General features: G+C 34.6%; 1 protein-coding gene across 2 annotated transcripts in view; it reads right to left on the reverse strand.

Annotated features, from left to right (window-relative positions):
- Positions 1–16,903, reverse strand: part of NUP153 (nucleoporin 153) — an 81,278-nt gene that overhangs the window by 42,994 nt on the left and 21,381 nt on the right. For both annotated transcript variants that reach the window (XM_082415149.1, XM_082415148.1), the window contains exons 3-8: positions 8,569–8,817; positions 8,274–8,413; positions 8,064–8,192; positions 1,982–2,098; positions 1,851–1,895; positions 1,686–1,742 (exon numbers count right to left, since the gene is read on the reverse strand). In XM_082415149.1, the coding sequence (XP_082271275.1) occupies positions 1,686–1,742; positions 1,851–1,895; positions 1,982–2,098; positions 8,064–8,192; positions 8,274–8,413; positions 8,569–8,817 (737 nt within the window). The remainder of the gene's footprint in view (positions 1–1,685; positions 1,743–1,850; positions 1,896–1,981; positions 2,099–8,063; positions 8,193–8,273; positions 8,414–8,568; positions 8,818–16,903) is intronic.

Genomic DNA, 16,903 nt, shown 5'->3' on the forward strand with positions numbered 1-16,903 from the left:
TTAACTAGCTATGAAAATATTTTAATTGCTAAAAAATGAGCAAATCTCTCTCCAAGTAAATTTTCTTCCATTGTTATTTAAAAACCAAATCAAAAGTCGTACAATTTAAGTCCAATTAGTAAAGCACTGTGAAGAATTCCAAATCTTAAGATGAACTGGCTTCATTATCTAAGTACACAAGTGTTTTGTCAACATTCTTTTGGTACACTGAAAACACAGTAAAAATCCTGTTGGTGCAAGACGACTATAAAGCCAAGAGCTTCTACTCTGTCCAAAGACTGTAATACTATGAATACAGTCCTTTCACCCCACAGCAGCTGTGAACAGCATTGGTTTCCAGGGCAAAGCCTCTGTATAGTTACTAGCTCTTCCCTAAATCCTCATCACAAATGTGATCCTATAATTCAACGAGCAAGTCTATTTTGTAGACTGTTCTGATTACAACCGTAAAACCTTAACTACAATACTGTATTCTGGTCTTTATACTTCCTAGCACCCATTACCAAAATTTTATTGATACTATACTCAACCATTAATAAAATTTTTATTGATGAGAACTTCTCTTATGGCACAATTTTAAAATTTTACTTCTTTTTAAGCAATCTGATATAAGTGAGTTTGAGAAAAGCAGCTAATGGCTTAAATTAATCCCATCACAGCAGCCAATAATGAATTCTCTCTTGCCTTATTACAAATGTCTGGGTACTACGGAAAATTGAGAAGCAATGCTATCCCAAGAAAAAACTCAATTAAGCTTTCAGAATTTCAGTAACAATAATTATAATTTACCAATATCTTGAATATAGTTCCCACAATTAATTCAGAGATTTATGATAATTTTAGTCAATTACTGCTGGGGGAACTTGGTATCATAATAAATGCTTTCACAAGTAATGATCTGGGAATCTGCTTCCCCTGAAGGATATTTAACTAGTCACAAATATAACTGACAAAAAATATACCTCTTTAACTCTAACTATCAAGCATTTTTTTTTCCCCACAGTAACCTCCAAAGCTAATTTTAACCAAATAGAATACACTAAAAAAGGTTATCAATGTATAATCTATATTATATTTTTTATTAGCTCTGCTATCTTGGAACAGTACATTGGCTGACTGATGGAAGATATGGCAACTAGAAATCCCATCACACATAACAAATTTGACATAATGTTTGTTTATGAGGAAACAAACATAATGTTTGTAAGAGTCACTCATAAAGACTGACAGGAATATATAAAATAGATAACTAATAAGAACCTACTGTATAGCACGGGGAACTCTATACTCTGTAATGGCCTATATGGGAAAAGAATCTAAAAAATGAGTGGACATATGTATAACTGATTCACTTTGCTATACACCTGAAACTAACAAAACATTGTAAATCACCTATACCCCCCAAAAGAGTTTAAAAAATAAAGTTAAAAAAAAAAAAAAAATAGACTGCCAGGATACTGAAGATGGAAATGCCAAATAACCAAGAAATATTCACAGAGCATCTACTACATATACAGCATGTGGTAAGGCCCTCAAGAGAGGCTACAATGTCCAAGTAAAAAAATCTATTTTTTCAAACATGTTCCCTAATGACCATCAACTAAAGTCAATTTGTATATTTGCCAACTTAAAAATAAATACAACAAAACTGCCAATACCGTAAATAAATGCTAAAGAAGTCTTACCTTTTCCCTTCTGGCCTGAAAATCTGTGGTGGTATCTATCCCACTCCTATCAAGAGGCTGAAAAAATAAAACACTATTAGAATAGATAGGAAACTTTGAAAAAATATGACTCTCATACCAATATATAAAAATATATCTCCTAAAAAGATTTAAAAGTCAACTTACGGAATTCAGAGGAGAAGAAAAAACAGATGGAATTCTTTTTGCATCCTGTTAATGTTGAAATAACAAAATTAAGATTTTTCACTAAACTCAAATTCTGTTACACTCCTGAATTTGTGATTTAAAAAATTTACCACTAGAGGGCTTGACATCTTCTCTAAAGACTGCAATATCCTCCGAGCTGTTGAACTAGTCACACCATAGGATTGTGCGTTGAGTTGCTTAGCTTTCATCTGTCTTCTGACTGGTACCTATAATGTAAACCTTGAGTTATTTGTTGGAACCGTAAACTCTAAAGCACATATTTCAGGCAATGAAAATATTTACAAAATAGAATGAATGTGAGAAGTTAAATAGGATTAACTGTTAACAGCAACTTATCTCTGGGTGGTATCATTAAGCTCGTGTTCAACATTTTTTCTTTATGCCTTTCTTGAAAATTCAATTCTCTGAGAAATTACTTTTACAATCAGATAAAAATGATAAGATAGCACACGCTACTCTAAAGACCTGTCAGCTATGTTAAATGTGAAAAATGAGACAACTGGTAAAAAGTTATAGTATCACCTGGATCAATTTATCCCTGATATTTAAATCAAAGAACACTAATGAGAACTGCATTAGTATTAATTATTTTTGGTATTAAATAACTTCTAACTATAGTAACATCCAAGATAGCTAAACAAGACTGTAAACTTTTATTGAAATGGAAATTAAAATTTTTAAACTGACTTGTTTCTCAAATTTTAAGGAAAATTTTAAATACTCAGGCTATTTCTTAATAAATGACTTTTAAACATTCTTAAAATTGGAGTTAAGGAAAAATCCTTATAAAGAACAGACATGTACCCTTTAACACACAAGCAATGTTTACGAATTCTAATAGAAACACTTCCTTTTGTCATGAACGCATTATAACATTCCAATAGCCAAGTGACTACCACAAAACATCCACGTGACTACCACAAATGTAGTCTGGAAATGCTTAATATAAAAAAAGATATATGTTCACAATCAAAATATAACTCAGTTTCTATAAATAGCTCATAATATCTGAAAAATTGAATCATAATAACTACTTTAAATAAGTTTCTCTATCTGATACCAATATTCATTTTATTTTCAGAGTAGCTGCAATAGTCTACGTTGGTTTTATTAAGAATTTGGTGCACTGTTTAGGATTGCTGTTCAGGCCAGAGGCTTTGGCAAACATGAGGCAACATTAAAATCCTCGGGGAAAACATGACAGTCTGTCATTGGATTCTGCTGGTCACTGGCCTCTCAGGGCCTCAACTCACAAATCAATAAAATGGAACTGAATTAGAGAATCTTTAATATACCTCCCAGCTCTAACACCCTAGGAAAGGAATAGGAAATAGATTTAACCCCAAATATCAATGATGAACAGTTGGAAGCTCATGCTGACAAGGATTCTAAGGGTATGTCAGGACTCAGCATTAAAAAGTATAGGATTTGATACAAGAAACAGAGGAGGAAGTAGCAGAAATATGCTCTGACTTGGACTATTCCATCAATCACAGGCATGCTTCATCTTATCTTCTAATACACGCTGAACTATTTTAACTGTAAGAATTTTGTGAAAAAGAGTAATATGATCCAGTTTAAGCTCTAGAAAAAACTCCCTGTGTAACTCCAACATCCAGTTAACACTTTAAGTAACAAAATATTGCCCTTCATGAAGAACACACTCAGAAATAAGACTCACAATTACTGTTAATTACATATAGAAGCATCCTCTACTTAGGAAAGAAACTACTCCTAAGGACGAGACACAATCTTCATATATACTTGCTTCTGTGTCACTTCTGTATCATGGATTGTCATCTTCAAATAGATCTCCCTCTCCAAAAGCCTACAGGCTTAAAGTATTATTACACCTCCATCTTTAAAAGGTCAAAACCTGTAATGTAAGCACCATGACAACGTACACATGAAACCGGATTTTTATGATCAAGTAACTCTTGGGACAAAGCACAGAATGATGCAATTTACCTTAAATTGATGTTTTTAAAAAAATTTATCAATTTCCAATTGTTCTGTTAATATATGTATGTAAATACAGCTGATTTTGTATGTTGACCTTTATTCTGTGACCTTGCTAAACTCATTTGTAAGTTCTGACAACTTTTTTTTGGCGTTTCTTAAGGTTTTCTATGTAGATAAGCACGTTGTCTATGAATAGGAGTCATTTTTACTTCTTCCTTTCTAATCAGGGTGCCTTGTATTTCTGTATTCTTGCTTTGGCTAGGACTTGCAGCACAACACTGATCAGTAGCGGTGATAGCAGACATCCTTGTTCTCTTCCTGATCTTAGGAAGAAAATACTAAGCTTTCACGATGAGTATGATGCTAGCCGAAGATTTTCCGTAGATAAAATTTATCAGGTTGAGTAGCTTCCCGTCTATTCCTAGGTCACTGAAAATTTTTATCATGAATGGATGTTCGATTTTGTCAAATGTGTTTTATGTATCTGTGGAGATGTTCATTTTTTATTCTTTAGCTTGTTTCCATGGTAGATCACATTAATTTTCAAATGTTGAGCAAACCTTGCATTCCCAGGATAAACCCCACTTGATCATAATGTAGTATCCTTTTTATATATACTGGGTGCAATTTGCAAATATCTGTTGAAAAGGCTTGTGTAGGTAATTCATGAGAAATACTGGTTTGTAGAGTTCTTGTAATGTCTTTGTCCAGTTTAATATCAGGGTAATGTTGGCCTCATAAATGTGTTGGGAAGTATGCCTTCCTATTGTATGGAAAAGTTTGTATAAAATTGGTATTATTTTTTTCTTAAATGTTTGGTAGAATTTGCCACGGAAGCTATCTGGGCTTGAAGTTCTCTTTGGTGGAAAGTACTTTAACTATGGATTCAATTTACTGAATAGACTATTCGGGCTATTTATTGTTGACTAATACCAAATAACATAAAATACTTAGGTATTCATCCAACAAAATATGTGCAAGGTCTGTGTGATGAATACTACAAAACACTGATGAAAGAAATAAAAAGACCTGTATAATGGAGAGACATACTGTGTTCACTGATTGGAAGACTCAATTTTGTTAAGATGTATATTCTCCTCAAATTGGTCTTTAGATTCAATGCAATCACAAGCAGAATCCCAGCAGATTTGTGGAAACTGATAAGGTAATTCTAAAATTATGAAAAAGTAAAGGAACTAGGAAAGCCAAAACAATCTTGGGCGGGGGCAGGGGGGTTTGGAAGACTCAGATTACTTGATTTAAAGACTTAATATAAAGATATAGTAATCAAGACAAAAGGATAGTGTTGACAAAAGATAGATATATATATCCAGATACATGCATATATATATATATATATATATATATATGCGCATGTGCACACACACACACACACATCAATGGAAAAGAACAGAAAGTCCAGAAAGAGCCACATATATGGTCAACTGATTTTCATAAAAGGTGCAAAGGCAATTCAATGGAGAAAGTACAGTCTTATCAACAAATAGGACTAGAAAAAATGAAAATCCACATGTTAAAAAAATGAATCTTGGGCTTCCCTGGTGGCGCAGTGGTTGGGAGTCCGCCTGCCAATGCAGGGGACACGGGTTCGGGCCCTGGTCTGGGAGGATCCCACATGCCGCGGAGCAACTGGGCCCGTGAGCCGCAATTGCTGAGCCTGTGCGTCTGGAGCCTGTGCTCCGCAACAAGAGAGGCCGCGATAGTGAGGGGCCCGCGCACTGTGATGAGGCGTGGCCCCCGCTTGCCACAACTAGAGAAAGCCCTCGCACAGAAACGGAGACCCAACACAGCCAAGATAAATAAATAAATTAATTAATTAATTAATTAAAAAAAATAAAAAATAAAAAAAAATAAAAAAATAAAATGTCATTAAAAAAAAAAAATGAATCTTGATCCAGGTCTCATACCACACACAAAAATTTTACCTCAAAATGAATCACAGATCTAAATTAAAACCTAAAACTATAAAGCTTCTAAAAGAAAACAGAAGAAAGTCTCTGTGACCTTGGGTTAGGCAAAAATTTCTTAGATATGACACCAAAAGCATGAACCATAAAAGGAAGAAAAAACAATATGCTGAATGTCATCAAAAGTAAAAACTTCTCTTGACAAGATATTGTTAAGCCAAGCCAGAGAATGGGAGAAAATATTTGCAAAACATATATCTAATAAAGGACTTACATCTTGAATAATGAACTCTCAAAACTCACTAATAAGAAAAAAATTTTTTTTTAAATGGGCAAAAGGGACAGACAAAATAGGTGAAGGGGGTTAATAGGTGTACATGTCAGCTATAAAATAAATAAGTCACAGGGATGTAATGTACACACAGGGAATATAGTCAGTAATATTTTAACAACTTTGTATGGTGATGGATGGTAACTGGTCTTAATACAGTTGTTTCATAATGTATAAAAATATCAAATCACTATGTTGCACATCTAAAACTAATATTCTATATTAATTATAACTCAGTGAAAAATGTGTTTAGATTTTTTTTTAATGAGCAGTAAGATCTGAACAGGTACTTCACCTAAGATATACTGATGGTAAATAAGCACATGAAAAGATGCTCAACATCATTAGTCATTAGGGAAATGCAAAACCACAGTGAGTTGGAGTTATCACTACATGCCTATTAGAATGCCTGAAATAAACAAAACACTGATGATAACAAGTGCTGACCAGAACACACTTACAGTACTGGTGAGAATGCAAAGTGGTAGCAGCCACTTTGGAAAACACCTTCGTGGTTTATTATAAAATTAATGTATATTTACCATGTGACTCAGCAGTCCAACTTCTAGGTATTTACCCAAGAGAAATGAAAATTAATGTTTATAGCAGCTTTATTCACAATGGACAAAAATTAGAAACAACCCAAGCATCCTTTCACTGGTGAGCAGATAAACAATAACTCAGCAATAAAAAGGAACTATTGATATGTGCAAATACAGAGACTGATCGTAAATACATTATGCTAAGCAGAATAAGCCACATTCAGAAAACTACATAGTATGTAATTAAATTTATGACATCCTGGGAAAAAACAAAACTACAGGGAAAGAAAACAGATAAGTGGTTGCCAAGAGGTAGAAGTAGGAAGAAGGGCTGACTACAGAGATGCACAAGGTAATATTCTGGGGTGATGGAAATGTTTACTCAGTATTTTGATTGCAGAAGTGGTTACTCAACTGTATGTGTTCAGTTAAAACTCAAATACTGTGGAAAGGGTAAATTTTACTACATGTAAATTATACCTCAATTTTTTAAAAAAGGAATTAATCATCCTACTTCCTAAAACACACACACAGGGACTTCCCTGGTGGTGCAGTGGTTAACGATCTGCCTGCTAACGCAGGTGACACAGGTTTGAGCCCTGGTCTGGGAAGATCCCACATGCCACAGAGCAAGTAAGCCTGTGCGCCACAACTACAGAGCCTGCACTCTAGAGCCTGCGAGTCACAACTACTGAAGCCCACACGCCTAGAGCCTGTGCTCCGCAACAAGAGAAGCCACCACAATGGGAAGCCCGCGCACCGCAAGGAAGAGCAGCCCCCGCTCGCCACAACTCGAGAAAGTCTGCGCTCAGCAACAAAGACCGAACGCAGCCAAAAAATACATAAATTAAAAAAAAAGAATCCACCTGCCAATGCAGCAGACACAGGTTCGATCCCTGGCTGGGGAAGATTCCACATGCCACAGAGCACCTAAGCCCGTGCACCACAACTACTGAGCCTGCGCTCTAGAGCCCGCAAGCCACAACTACTGAAACCTGCGCACTCTAGGGCCCACATGCCACAACTATTGAGCCTGCGTGCTGCACCTACTGAAGCCCACACACCTAGAACCCGTGTTCTGCAACAAGAGAAGCCACCGCAATGAGAAGCCCACACACTGCAACTAGAGAAAGCCCACGCGCAGCAACAAAAACCCAACACAGCAATAAATAAATAAATGAATGAATGAATGAGTAAATGAATGAATAAATAAATCACAAATAATGTATAAAATGTTCCCTTAGGTCTCAAATAATATTAATATAGCCCCTAAATGAAAAGAATGTAATCCAGAGTTCTATCATTTCACCAAAGAATAACTAAACCAAAACTCTATTTGAGTACCAATAGTTACTTATTGATTATAAAAAAAAAAATGGTTACAAATCCTCCTCCTATTCAAACCAACCTGATAGGGTGTGTTTTGTAGTTTAGGCTGTCTTACAGCAGCTGCTGCCCCACCATATGTCGTTTTTCCAGGGTAAAAAGGAGAATCTCCAAGCTGACTTGTTTTAAGAACTGAAGAATTCCCAAGTGACTGCACAAAAACATAATGATAAATTATAAGCAATAAACACTCAAAACTAATGTGGTTAAATCAAATCAAATTAGTACTCACAGGAGAAAGTGTTCCAAAGGCAGACAAGTTGAATGCTGGTTTTTTTGAGCTGGTGGCAGTGTGCTGTGAGAGTGAATGAGAACGTTCAGCCTCTGGGGACCACAGAGGTGGCACTGAAGTGTTCTTTGAAACAGCTATATCTGAAACAAAAATATGCAATGCATAGTAATGCCACTAATTACAAGGCCTATATTTTTATAAATAGAAAATGAAAATGACAACCAAGTTAGAAAAAATTATCCCATGAAATTTATTTTTACTACCAAAATTATATACTACCAAATGCCAAGAATACCTTTATCAGAAGCTCTTGAAGAAAAACCACTGGTGGTTGAGATGTTATCATCATCATGCTGAGAGGTAGAATCTTTAATTTCCTTTACGAGGGAAAATCCAGAACTGCCAATTGGGAATGCCGAAGATGTGGAGGGCTGACAGTGTAACGCAGGAGATTCCAACATGGAGAAATTCAGATGGCTCCGATGAAGAGAAGGCCTTGTTAATACATCCGGATAATTTGAAGCAGTACTAGTTGTTGAGGGTTCTTAAAAGAAAAGCATTAATATTATGAATACTCAACTTAGAAAAAGCAATACACTGTCAAAACAAAACAGTGTTTGTTTCAAGAAAATATACTGTATAATAAATATAGCTTCAATTCAAAACACTGAAGCCTCCCAAAAGCCCAATTTAAGATATTCTTTAGCCAAACAAAGTTTCAACTAACTGAAATTTACCTAACCTAGTGTCAAAATATACTTCATTATCAAATACACTTCTAAAAGTACAAGGTTCTTGATTTCCCTTGAACTGGTATTATAAAACGTGCTCAATAAGAAAAAAAAACAATAAAATCTGCTCGTGGAAAAATAAAAGCAAAGAAGCTATGTAAGAAAGTCATAAAACAAAAAGGTAAGTCCATCCCTCCAGAAACAACACCTATTAAATTTGTATATCCTCTAATGGAATACTATTCAGTCAATAAAAAAAGAATGAAATTTTGCCATTTTGCATCAACATGGATGGACGTGGAGAGTATTAGAGGGTATTATGCTTAGTGAAATAAGTCAGCGAATGGCAAACAGTGCATGATATCACTTACATGAGGAATCTAAAAAAATAGAACTAATGAATATTACAAAAAAGAAACAGACTCACAGAGAACAAACTAGTAGTTACCAGTGGAGAGAGAGAGAAGTGGGTGGGCACAAGACAGGGGTAGGGATAGTAAGAGATACAAACTACTACATATAAAATGTATAACCTACAAGGACATATTTATTGTACAGCACAGGGAATACAAGCAATATTTTACAATAACGATAAAGGGAGAATAACCTTTAAAAATTGTGAATCACTATGTTGTACATCTGAAACATATAATACTGTAAATCAATTATATCTCAAAAAAATTTGTATATCCTCTCATTCTATATGCATACACATTTTCCCTAATCACATAATCATGCTTATGCATTACGTTCTGTGACTTGTTTTTTTTCATTTATCATATAATTTTGTCTCCACATACAGAGCACATTCCATGTGAAGACCACATTCTATTTTATCAGACTGATTTAGCATAATTATTTATGTAATTGTTTTCTCAATATTCTATCAAACATACAAGCACTTATATTTGCAGACTCTGTATTCTTTTTGGATAAATCCATGGTTCTTTAAATATGTAAAAGAAACATGAGGAGAAATTATTTAAGAAATATGCCTAAGTGACCCACAAAAAATCTGACTCTGTAAGTCTGAAATTGGGCTCATAAAGCAGCCTAAGTAGTGCAAGGTATCCTGAGAATCAATGGATAAACAATAATTTGTGGAACTGCCCTGTCATACTGGATCAGAGTACATGCTCACTTTTGCTTATGAGAGATACTGTGGATCCAAAGGTTTTCTGTTAAGCTATACTGCATAAATAGTAAATGACAATGTATATTTCCCCCCATGCTCTCCAATACTGGATAATAATAACCTTTTCTGATTTCTGTCAATCTACTGTGTCCAGTGGCATCATTACTATCTGAATTTATTTAAATGACATATTGAGCACCCTTCCCTATTCACTGGTCACTTATATTTCTTCTGTTAAGTGCTCATTGATATAGTTTATCTTGCTAATAAAATTAGTCCAATCTAGTTTCTTTTTGATCAGTAATATTAGTGTGACATGATCTGAAATATCACAACTAATTTTTTTCACTGTTGGTTGAAACCATTATTTTTTTGATGGTGTCCTTTGTAATACAGAAAATAACATGTATTTTTAACGGAGACTTCTACCGTTCCAAGACTAAGAAATAAAAAATTTTACTCTCTTCTTTTTGGTAGTATTGCTTTTATTTCAACATAATGTTTAATCTCGACTCCATATGGAATCAGTTATGATGAAGTAGTGAGGGAATGATTTAGCTTCACTGTTTTCCAAATGGTTATTCTGTTTATATTCTAAAACAATCTTCTTGAGTAAGCCATCTTTTCCTCACTGATCGAGAAGCCACCACTACCACATAGTAAATTCTAAGAGGCCTTCCCCAACGATATATATCTATACCAGTACCATAATGTTTTAAATCCTATAGCTTTGTAACACATTTAATGCCTGTAAAAGTTACTCTGACTTACATCACATTTCCCTTACTCTTTTTCAAGATTTCTCTATTCATTTTCAGGTGTATTTTTAAGAACTTTAGAATCATTTGTCAAGTTTCCAAAAGACTCTCTTCCAGTTAGGCTGGAATAAGTGGGGCCCTAGACTAGCCCTTCTTACTGTAAATAACTATAAAAATGCACAATATATATGAGATAATAACTTTCAGACAACAGAAAACGGACAAGAAAAACTCACAGTGAGCCCTATCACTACCCAGCTGTCTAGGAACATTTCCAGACCTGGCAAAGAGAGTTGGAGTCAAAGCAAAATACAGTAGGCAGAAATCAGAACTAAGGGCATTGGACAGTAGAAAACTACACAGGAAGGGGCCTCCAGAAGTCTACACAGGAGTGTCCAGAGCGTGGACGGGCTATACATACACAGAGCAAGACCACCTAAGGTTTACCAAATAGCAGCTGCTATGAAATTGAGAAAACAGCTACTAGAAGGTTGATCAGTGCTAGGGAAAAAAAGCAGTGCTGAGGACAGTGAAGTTCCAAGACTGCCAGAATTTAAAGGTCCCATAAACACCTCCTTAAATCCCTGGCATTCAGCTGAGATACCAGAAGAGCTTTCCCTTGAGACTAAGGGCCATGTCCTAGAACAAGACCTGCTGTAAACCCACCTAAAAAGCCACAGAGGAGACAGAGTTTGGAGGCTAAATTCTGCCACTTTAGGGGACTTAACACACACCTTGGATTTTCCAAGATGGACATTAATAAAACATAAAACTATGTAAGAGTTCAAAATGATCATTCAGTAACAACTGCTTTCTGAAACAAGAATCAATACTTCTCAGAGGAAGACAACAGTACCCAGAATCTCCACCCATATTCTACAAAATGATAATATAGTAAAATATCACTTGAAAAATCACATTTAAAAAAAACACTTCTATTGTTTCACCATGACACATGATTTCTGGCCTGTGGATGACTGACATATTAAGCAGTGGTTTCCATATTCCAAGTAGAAATAAAGAACAATATATTTTTAAGTTTCAGCAAATGCCTATTTAGTATCTACCTGAAAGAAACAATTTACAACCTCATTTCACCTATTAACATGCAAAATTATATTAACAATTCCCTAATGATTGATTCCTTGCATCCCTACATTAACTGTCCCCAATGAGTAAGAAGAGTCTGCTATTCTTTACTGTGCTGCTTGACTGTATTTGCTACTTGAAATTACTCTGTAATCTTCTTCTACGTATCAATATTATCTTTCTAAAAGTTTGTCTTCAAAAATATTTACCAGCTTAAGCAATGCAAAACAATTCTGGATTATTTAGTTTCAAAGTGCTATTATATATAAAAAAAAAAGTGCAGACAGAAACACTTGAATAAGACTAGAAGGAAACATCAACATAACAAAAGCCATATATGTGAAAAACTAACAGCTAACATCATACCTAATGGTAAAAGACCGATTTTCCTCCAAGATCAGGAATAAGATAAGAATGCCTGCTTTCCCCACTTCTATTTAACACAGGATTGGAAACTCTAGCTAGAGTAATAAGGCAAGAAAAAAAACTAAATTCATCCAAATTGGAAGGGAAGAAGTAAAATCATGTTTTCAAATGGTATATCTTATACGCAGAAATCCCTAAATATTCCACCAAAAAGAAGTGTTAGAATAAACAAATTCGGCAAAGTAGAATACAAAATCAACATACAAAAATCAGTTTTGTTTCCATACAATAACAATGAACAATCTAAAAAGTAAAGAAAATGATTCCATTATTAATAGCTTCAAAAAGAATAAAACACTTAGGAATTAACTAAGGAAGGAAGTGAAAGACTTGCATGATGAAAACTACAAAACATTGCTGAAAGAAATTTAAGAAGATGTAAATAAATGGAAAGACATCCCATGTTCTTAGGTTGGAAGACCTAATGTTGTTAAAATGTCAATACTACCCAAAGTGATCTGCAGATTCAATGCAATTCCTTTAAAAAAAAAACCAATGACTTTTTTTTGACAAAATAGAAAAATCCATCCTAAAATTCCTATGGAATCTCAAGGGACCACTTGTAACCAAGAAAATCTTGAAAAAGAACAACAACACTGGCGATCTCACACTTCCTGATTTCAAAAACTTATTACAAAACAGTAATCAAAAGTATGCTGCTGGCATAAAGACAGACAGGTAGACCAATGGAAAAGAATAGAGAACCCAGAAATAAACCCTTGCATACATGGTCAAATGATCCTTGACACAGTGCCAAGACCAGTCAATGAATCGGGAAAGGACAGTCTCTTCAACAAATAATTTTGGGAAAACTGGATACCCACAGGCAAAAGAAGGAAACTGGACCCTTATCTTACACTATATACAAAAATAAACACAAACTGTTTTAAAGACCTAACGTAAGACCCAAAACTATAAAACTTATAGGAAAAAAAACAGAGAAAAGCTTCAAGACATTAGTCTTGGCAGTGATTTCTTAGATATGACAGGCAACAAAAGAAAAAAGACATGTGGGACTATATAAAACTTAAAAACTTTTGTGCACTAAGACACAATCAAGAGTAAAAAGGCAACTTACAGAATGGTAGAAAATGTTTGAAAATCATATATATGATAAGGGGTTAATATCTAGAACATATAAAGGACTCCTACAACTCAACAACAATAACAACAACAAATCAAATAACCTGATTAAAAACTGGGCAAAGGACTTGAAGAGACAATTCTCCAAAGATGATATACAAACAGCCAACAAGCATATGAAAAGATGTTCAGCATCACTAATCATCAGAAAAAGGCAAATCAAAACCACAATGAGACACCACTTCACACTCAATAGGACAGCTACTATCAGAAACAAAAGAAAGTAATGTTGGCATGGATGTGGAGAAGCTAGAAACCTTGAGCACTGTTGACAGGAAACGTAAAATGCGTGCGGTCATTGTGGAAAACAGTATGGTGGTTCCTCAAAAAATTAAAAATAGAATTACCATGTGACCCAGCAATTCCACTTCTGGGTATATATCCAAAAGAACTGAAAGGAGAGCCTCAAAGAGATGTGTACAACCGTGTTCCTAACAGCATTATTCACAAAAGCCAAAGGTGGAAGTAAGGTTAAGTGTCCATCAACAGATAAATAAATAAATGTGGTAAATACATACAGTGAATATTCTTCAGCCTTAAAAAGGAAATAAATTCTGATATATGCTACAATAATGTGAATGAACTTTGAAGACATTCTGCTAAGTGAAATAAGTCAGTTACAAAAGATTAATTACTGTATGATTCTACTCATATGAGGTACGTAGTCAAAGTCATAGGGAAACTACAATGGTGTTTGCCAGGGGCTGGGGGGGGAGGGGGAATGGGGAATTAGAATTTAATGTATATGTAATAATTTCTTATCAAGCTTGCTCAAGTTAAGACAGAAACTGGCTGGAGCTTCGAAATCTACTGGTATTGGCATTTAAACCTATTGGCATCTAAAGATTATCATATTTCAATTTCTCTGCAGTCAGGATTCATACACATATAGGCTGAAATGTTTCTTAGAGTATTAAGTATTCTAATTTTGTAGTATGTTATATCCTAAAAGTGCTTTTTATTTACCCATTCTCTCATCCCTACAGCAGTTTATCCTATAGGATAAAAGTGATAGGACAACTTTCTAGATATTGGCAGACATTTACTAAATCTAGTATATACAGAAGCTATAGAGAAAAAACAAATCTAGTATGAGATACTTCTACTGGAAGGTACGCTGCTAATAGCAATGCCAGTTTTTTATATTTACAGAGCTTCCTTAACCTCCAAATCAGGCCCAATAAAGGATGCATTTGGGGATAATAAGACTAAATAAGACCATATCATCTACAGATGCACATCAGCCATAAATGCCCAGTTTCTAAGAGTACACCTATGATCATATAGTATCAATCAGCCAATGTAGTCTACAACTTCAATCTACTGCTAACTAGCATATTAGATATGCCATTGTGGGGCTCTCAGGGGCCTGAACTCTTACTGAATCAATAAAAATCTAACATGTACATTATTTGAGGTTCTCCTCATTGATCCATTCCATTAATCTAGCAGAAGAAATCTAGACACCTAATGGCTCACCATCATTAAGACAGTCAGTACAAGGAGGTACATATAAGCAGACAGCTGCAGACAACAGATCTGAAACGGGCGACAGAGTCTATAATTGTCGTACTGCACTGTGCTATTTGAAGAATGTCCTATACTCTCCAGCTCCAGTTACTATTAATACAAAAGTTACAGTGGTAAAATTACTATTTAGTAAACAACACTCAGGACGGTTATAATTAAATTATTTTAAGCTTTTGGTAATTTTACACTACTTTAAGAGCAAGTATATCTAAGTTGTTTTGAGAATGCATTGTCAAATTTAAGAGCAATGTTTCACAGAGTAAACATAAACTGATTTGCTACATCTAGTAAGATCTATATTCATCATACTGGGGAGTTATCAACAGTACTGTATAGTCACACATTATGTGACTGCAACTATTGAATAAATACTTTGAGAAAGGTGGAGGCAGATTGTGAGAAGAGAACTGCCTGGAACTTACAGATTTTAAGATAGGAGCAGGAGTCAGCTCTTAGACAAGACAGAGGGAAAATGCCATCAAGTTTTTGAAGTTAATATCAGAAAGCTGTTCATAATTTGCTTCTAAATAATCAAGGGAGTTAGACTGAGAAGGTAGGTGAATAGACGTGGGAATAAAGAAAACAAAGTCAGCCATAAGCTGGTTGTCTTTGAAGCTGGGTAACAGGTACATGGAGGTTCATTGTACTACCCTCCTTACTTTTGTAGTTTGAAAATTTCCACAATAATTTAAATTTAGAAGTTATTCACAAAGGTTTGTGTAATATACACGTAACAGAAAAGCTACCTTACAAACCTAATAATATAATGAATAAAATCCAAGTTGGAATTAACCTTGGCAGACCACTGAATTAATTCCATAATTTCAATGAAAATACAAACAAAAAAGAACTTCACAGATGTAAAATGAGAAACGCCATTAATCTCACACCTGAATTAAATTCTTCAAGTTAGTTAATCCCCACAAGCATACTCACTAGGATGCAAAAGAAGGTTTCAGTCACTGTAGATATATCCTGCTGCACACTAAAAGTCTCCAGTCAAAAGAAAGAGAGAAGCTGTGGTCCCATTTGATGTCCAGAAAAGAGAGCAGTATAGAAGCAGTCACCTTAGAGATCTACCAAATAAAATCTCAAGATGGTTGCTGAATATATTAGAAAGAAATCTTGAACAGTACAGATATTAAAACTCCCTAAGTTACTCTAATAAAAATAAGCAAGGATTTGAAGACTAAGCCAAACTGAATACCACTAAGAAAACTCAGATCTGCCATTTCTCCCAAATAAGAATCACTCTTTCAGCCCATTTCACCCTCACTAGTTTTCCCTATAAGCAAATCAGGCAGGAAAATAAGTTACTAAGTATACCAAAATTAATAGGCACATATCCACATCAATTATTTAGGCAAGACAAGATTTCACAGAGTTCGAAAAAATTTTTATAATTATAAGTAAGTCAAAACATGTAGTGAAAGAAAAAATATATAAACTGAAAGAAACATATACTTGAGGGATAAATTGGACTTCATCAAAATTTAAAATTTTGTGCTTCAAAGGACACCATCAAGAAGCCAGAATAGGAGAAAATACTTGCAAATCATATACAGGTGAGGGCTTATATCCAGAATACGTAAAGACCTCTTTCAACTCAACTATAAAAAGACAAATAACCCAGTTAAAAATGGAAAAGGGGGATCTGCATAGCCATTTCTCCAAAGATGTATAAATGGCCAATAACAGGAAAAGATGCTCATTATTAGTCATCAGGGAGATGCAAATCAACACAATGAGATACCACTTCACGTCTACCCAAATAGGTACAATTTATGTTTTTTAAAAAAAGGAAAATTAGTATTTGTG

The sequence above is a fragment of the Balaenoptera physalus genome (assembly GCF_965194825.1).
Source record: "Balaenoptera physalus genome assembly, chromosome: 11".
In the NCBI taxonomy this organism is placed as follows: Eukaryota; Metazoa; Chordata; class Mammalia; order Artiodactyla; family Balaenopteridae; genus Balaenoptera; species Balaenoptera physalus.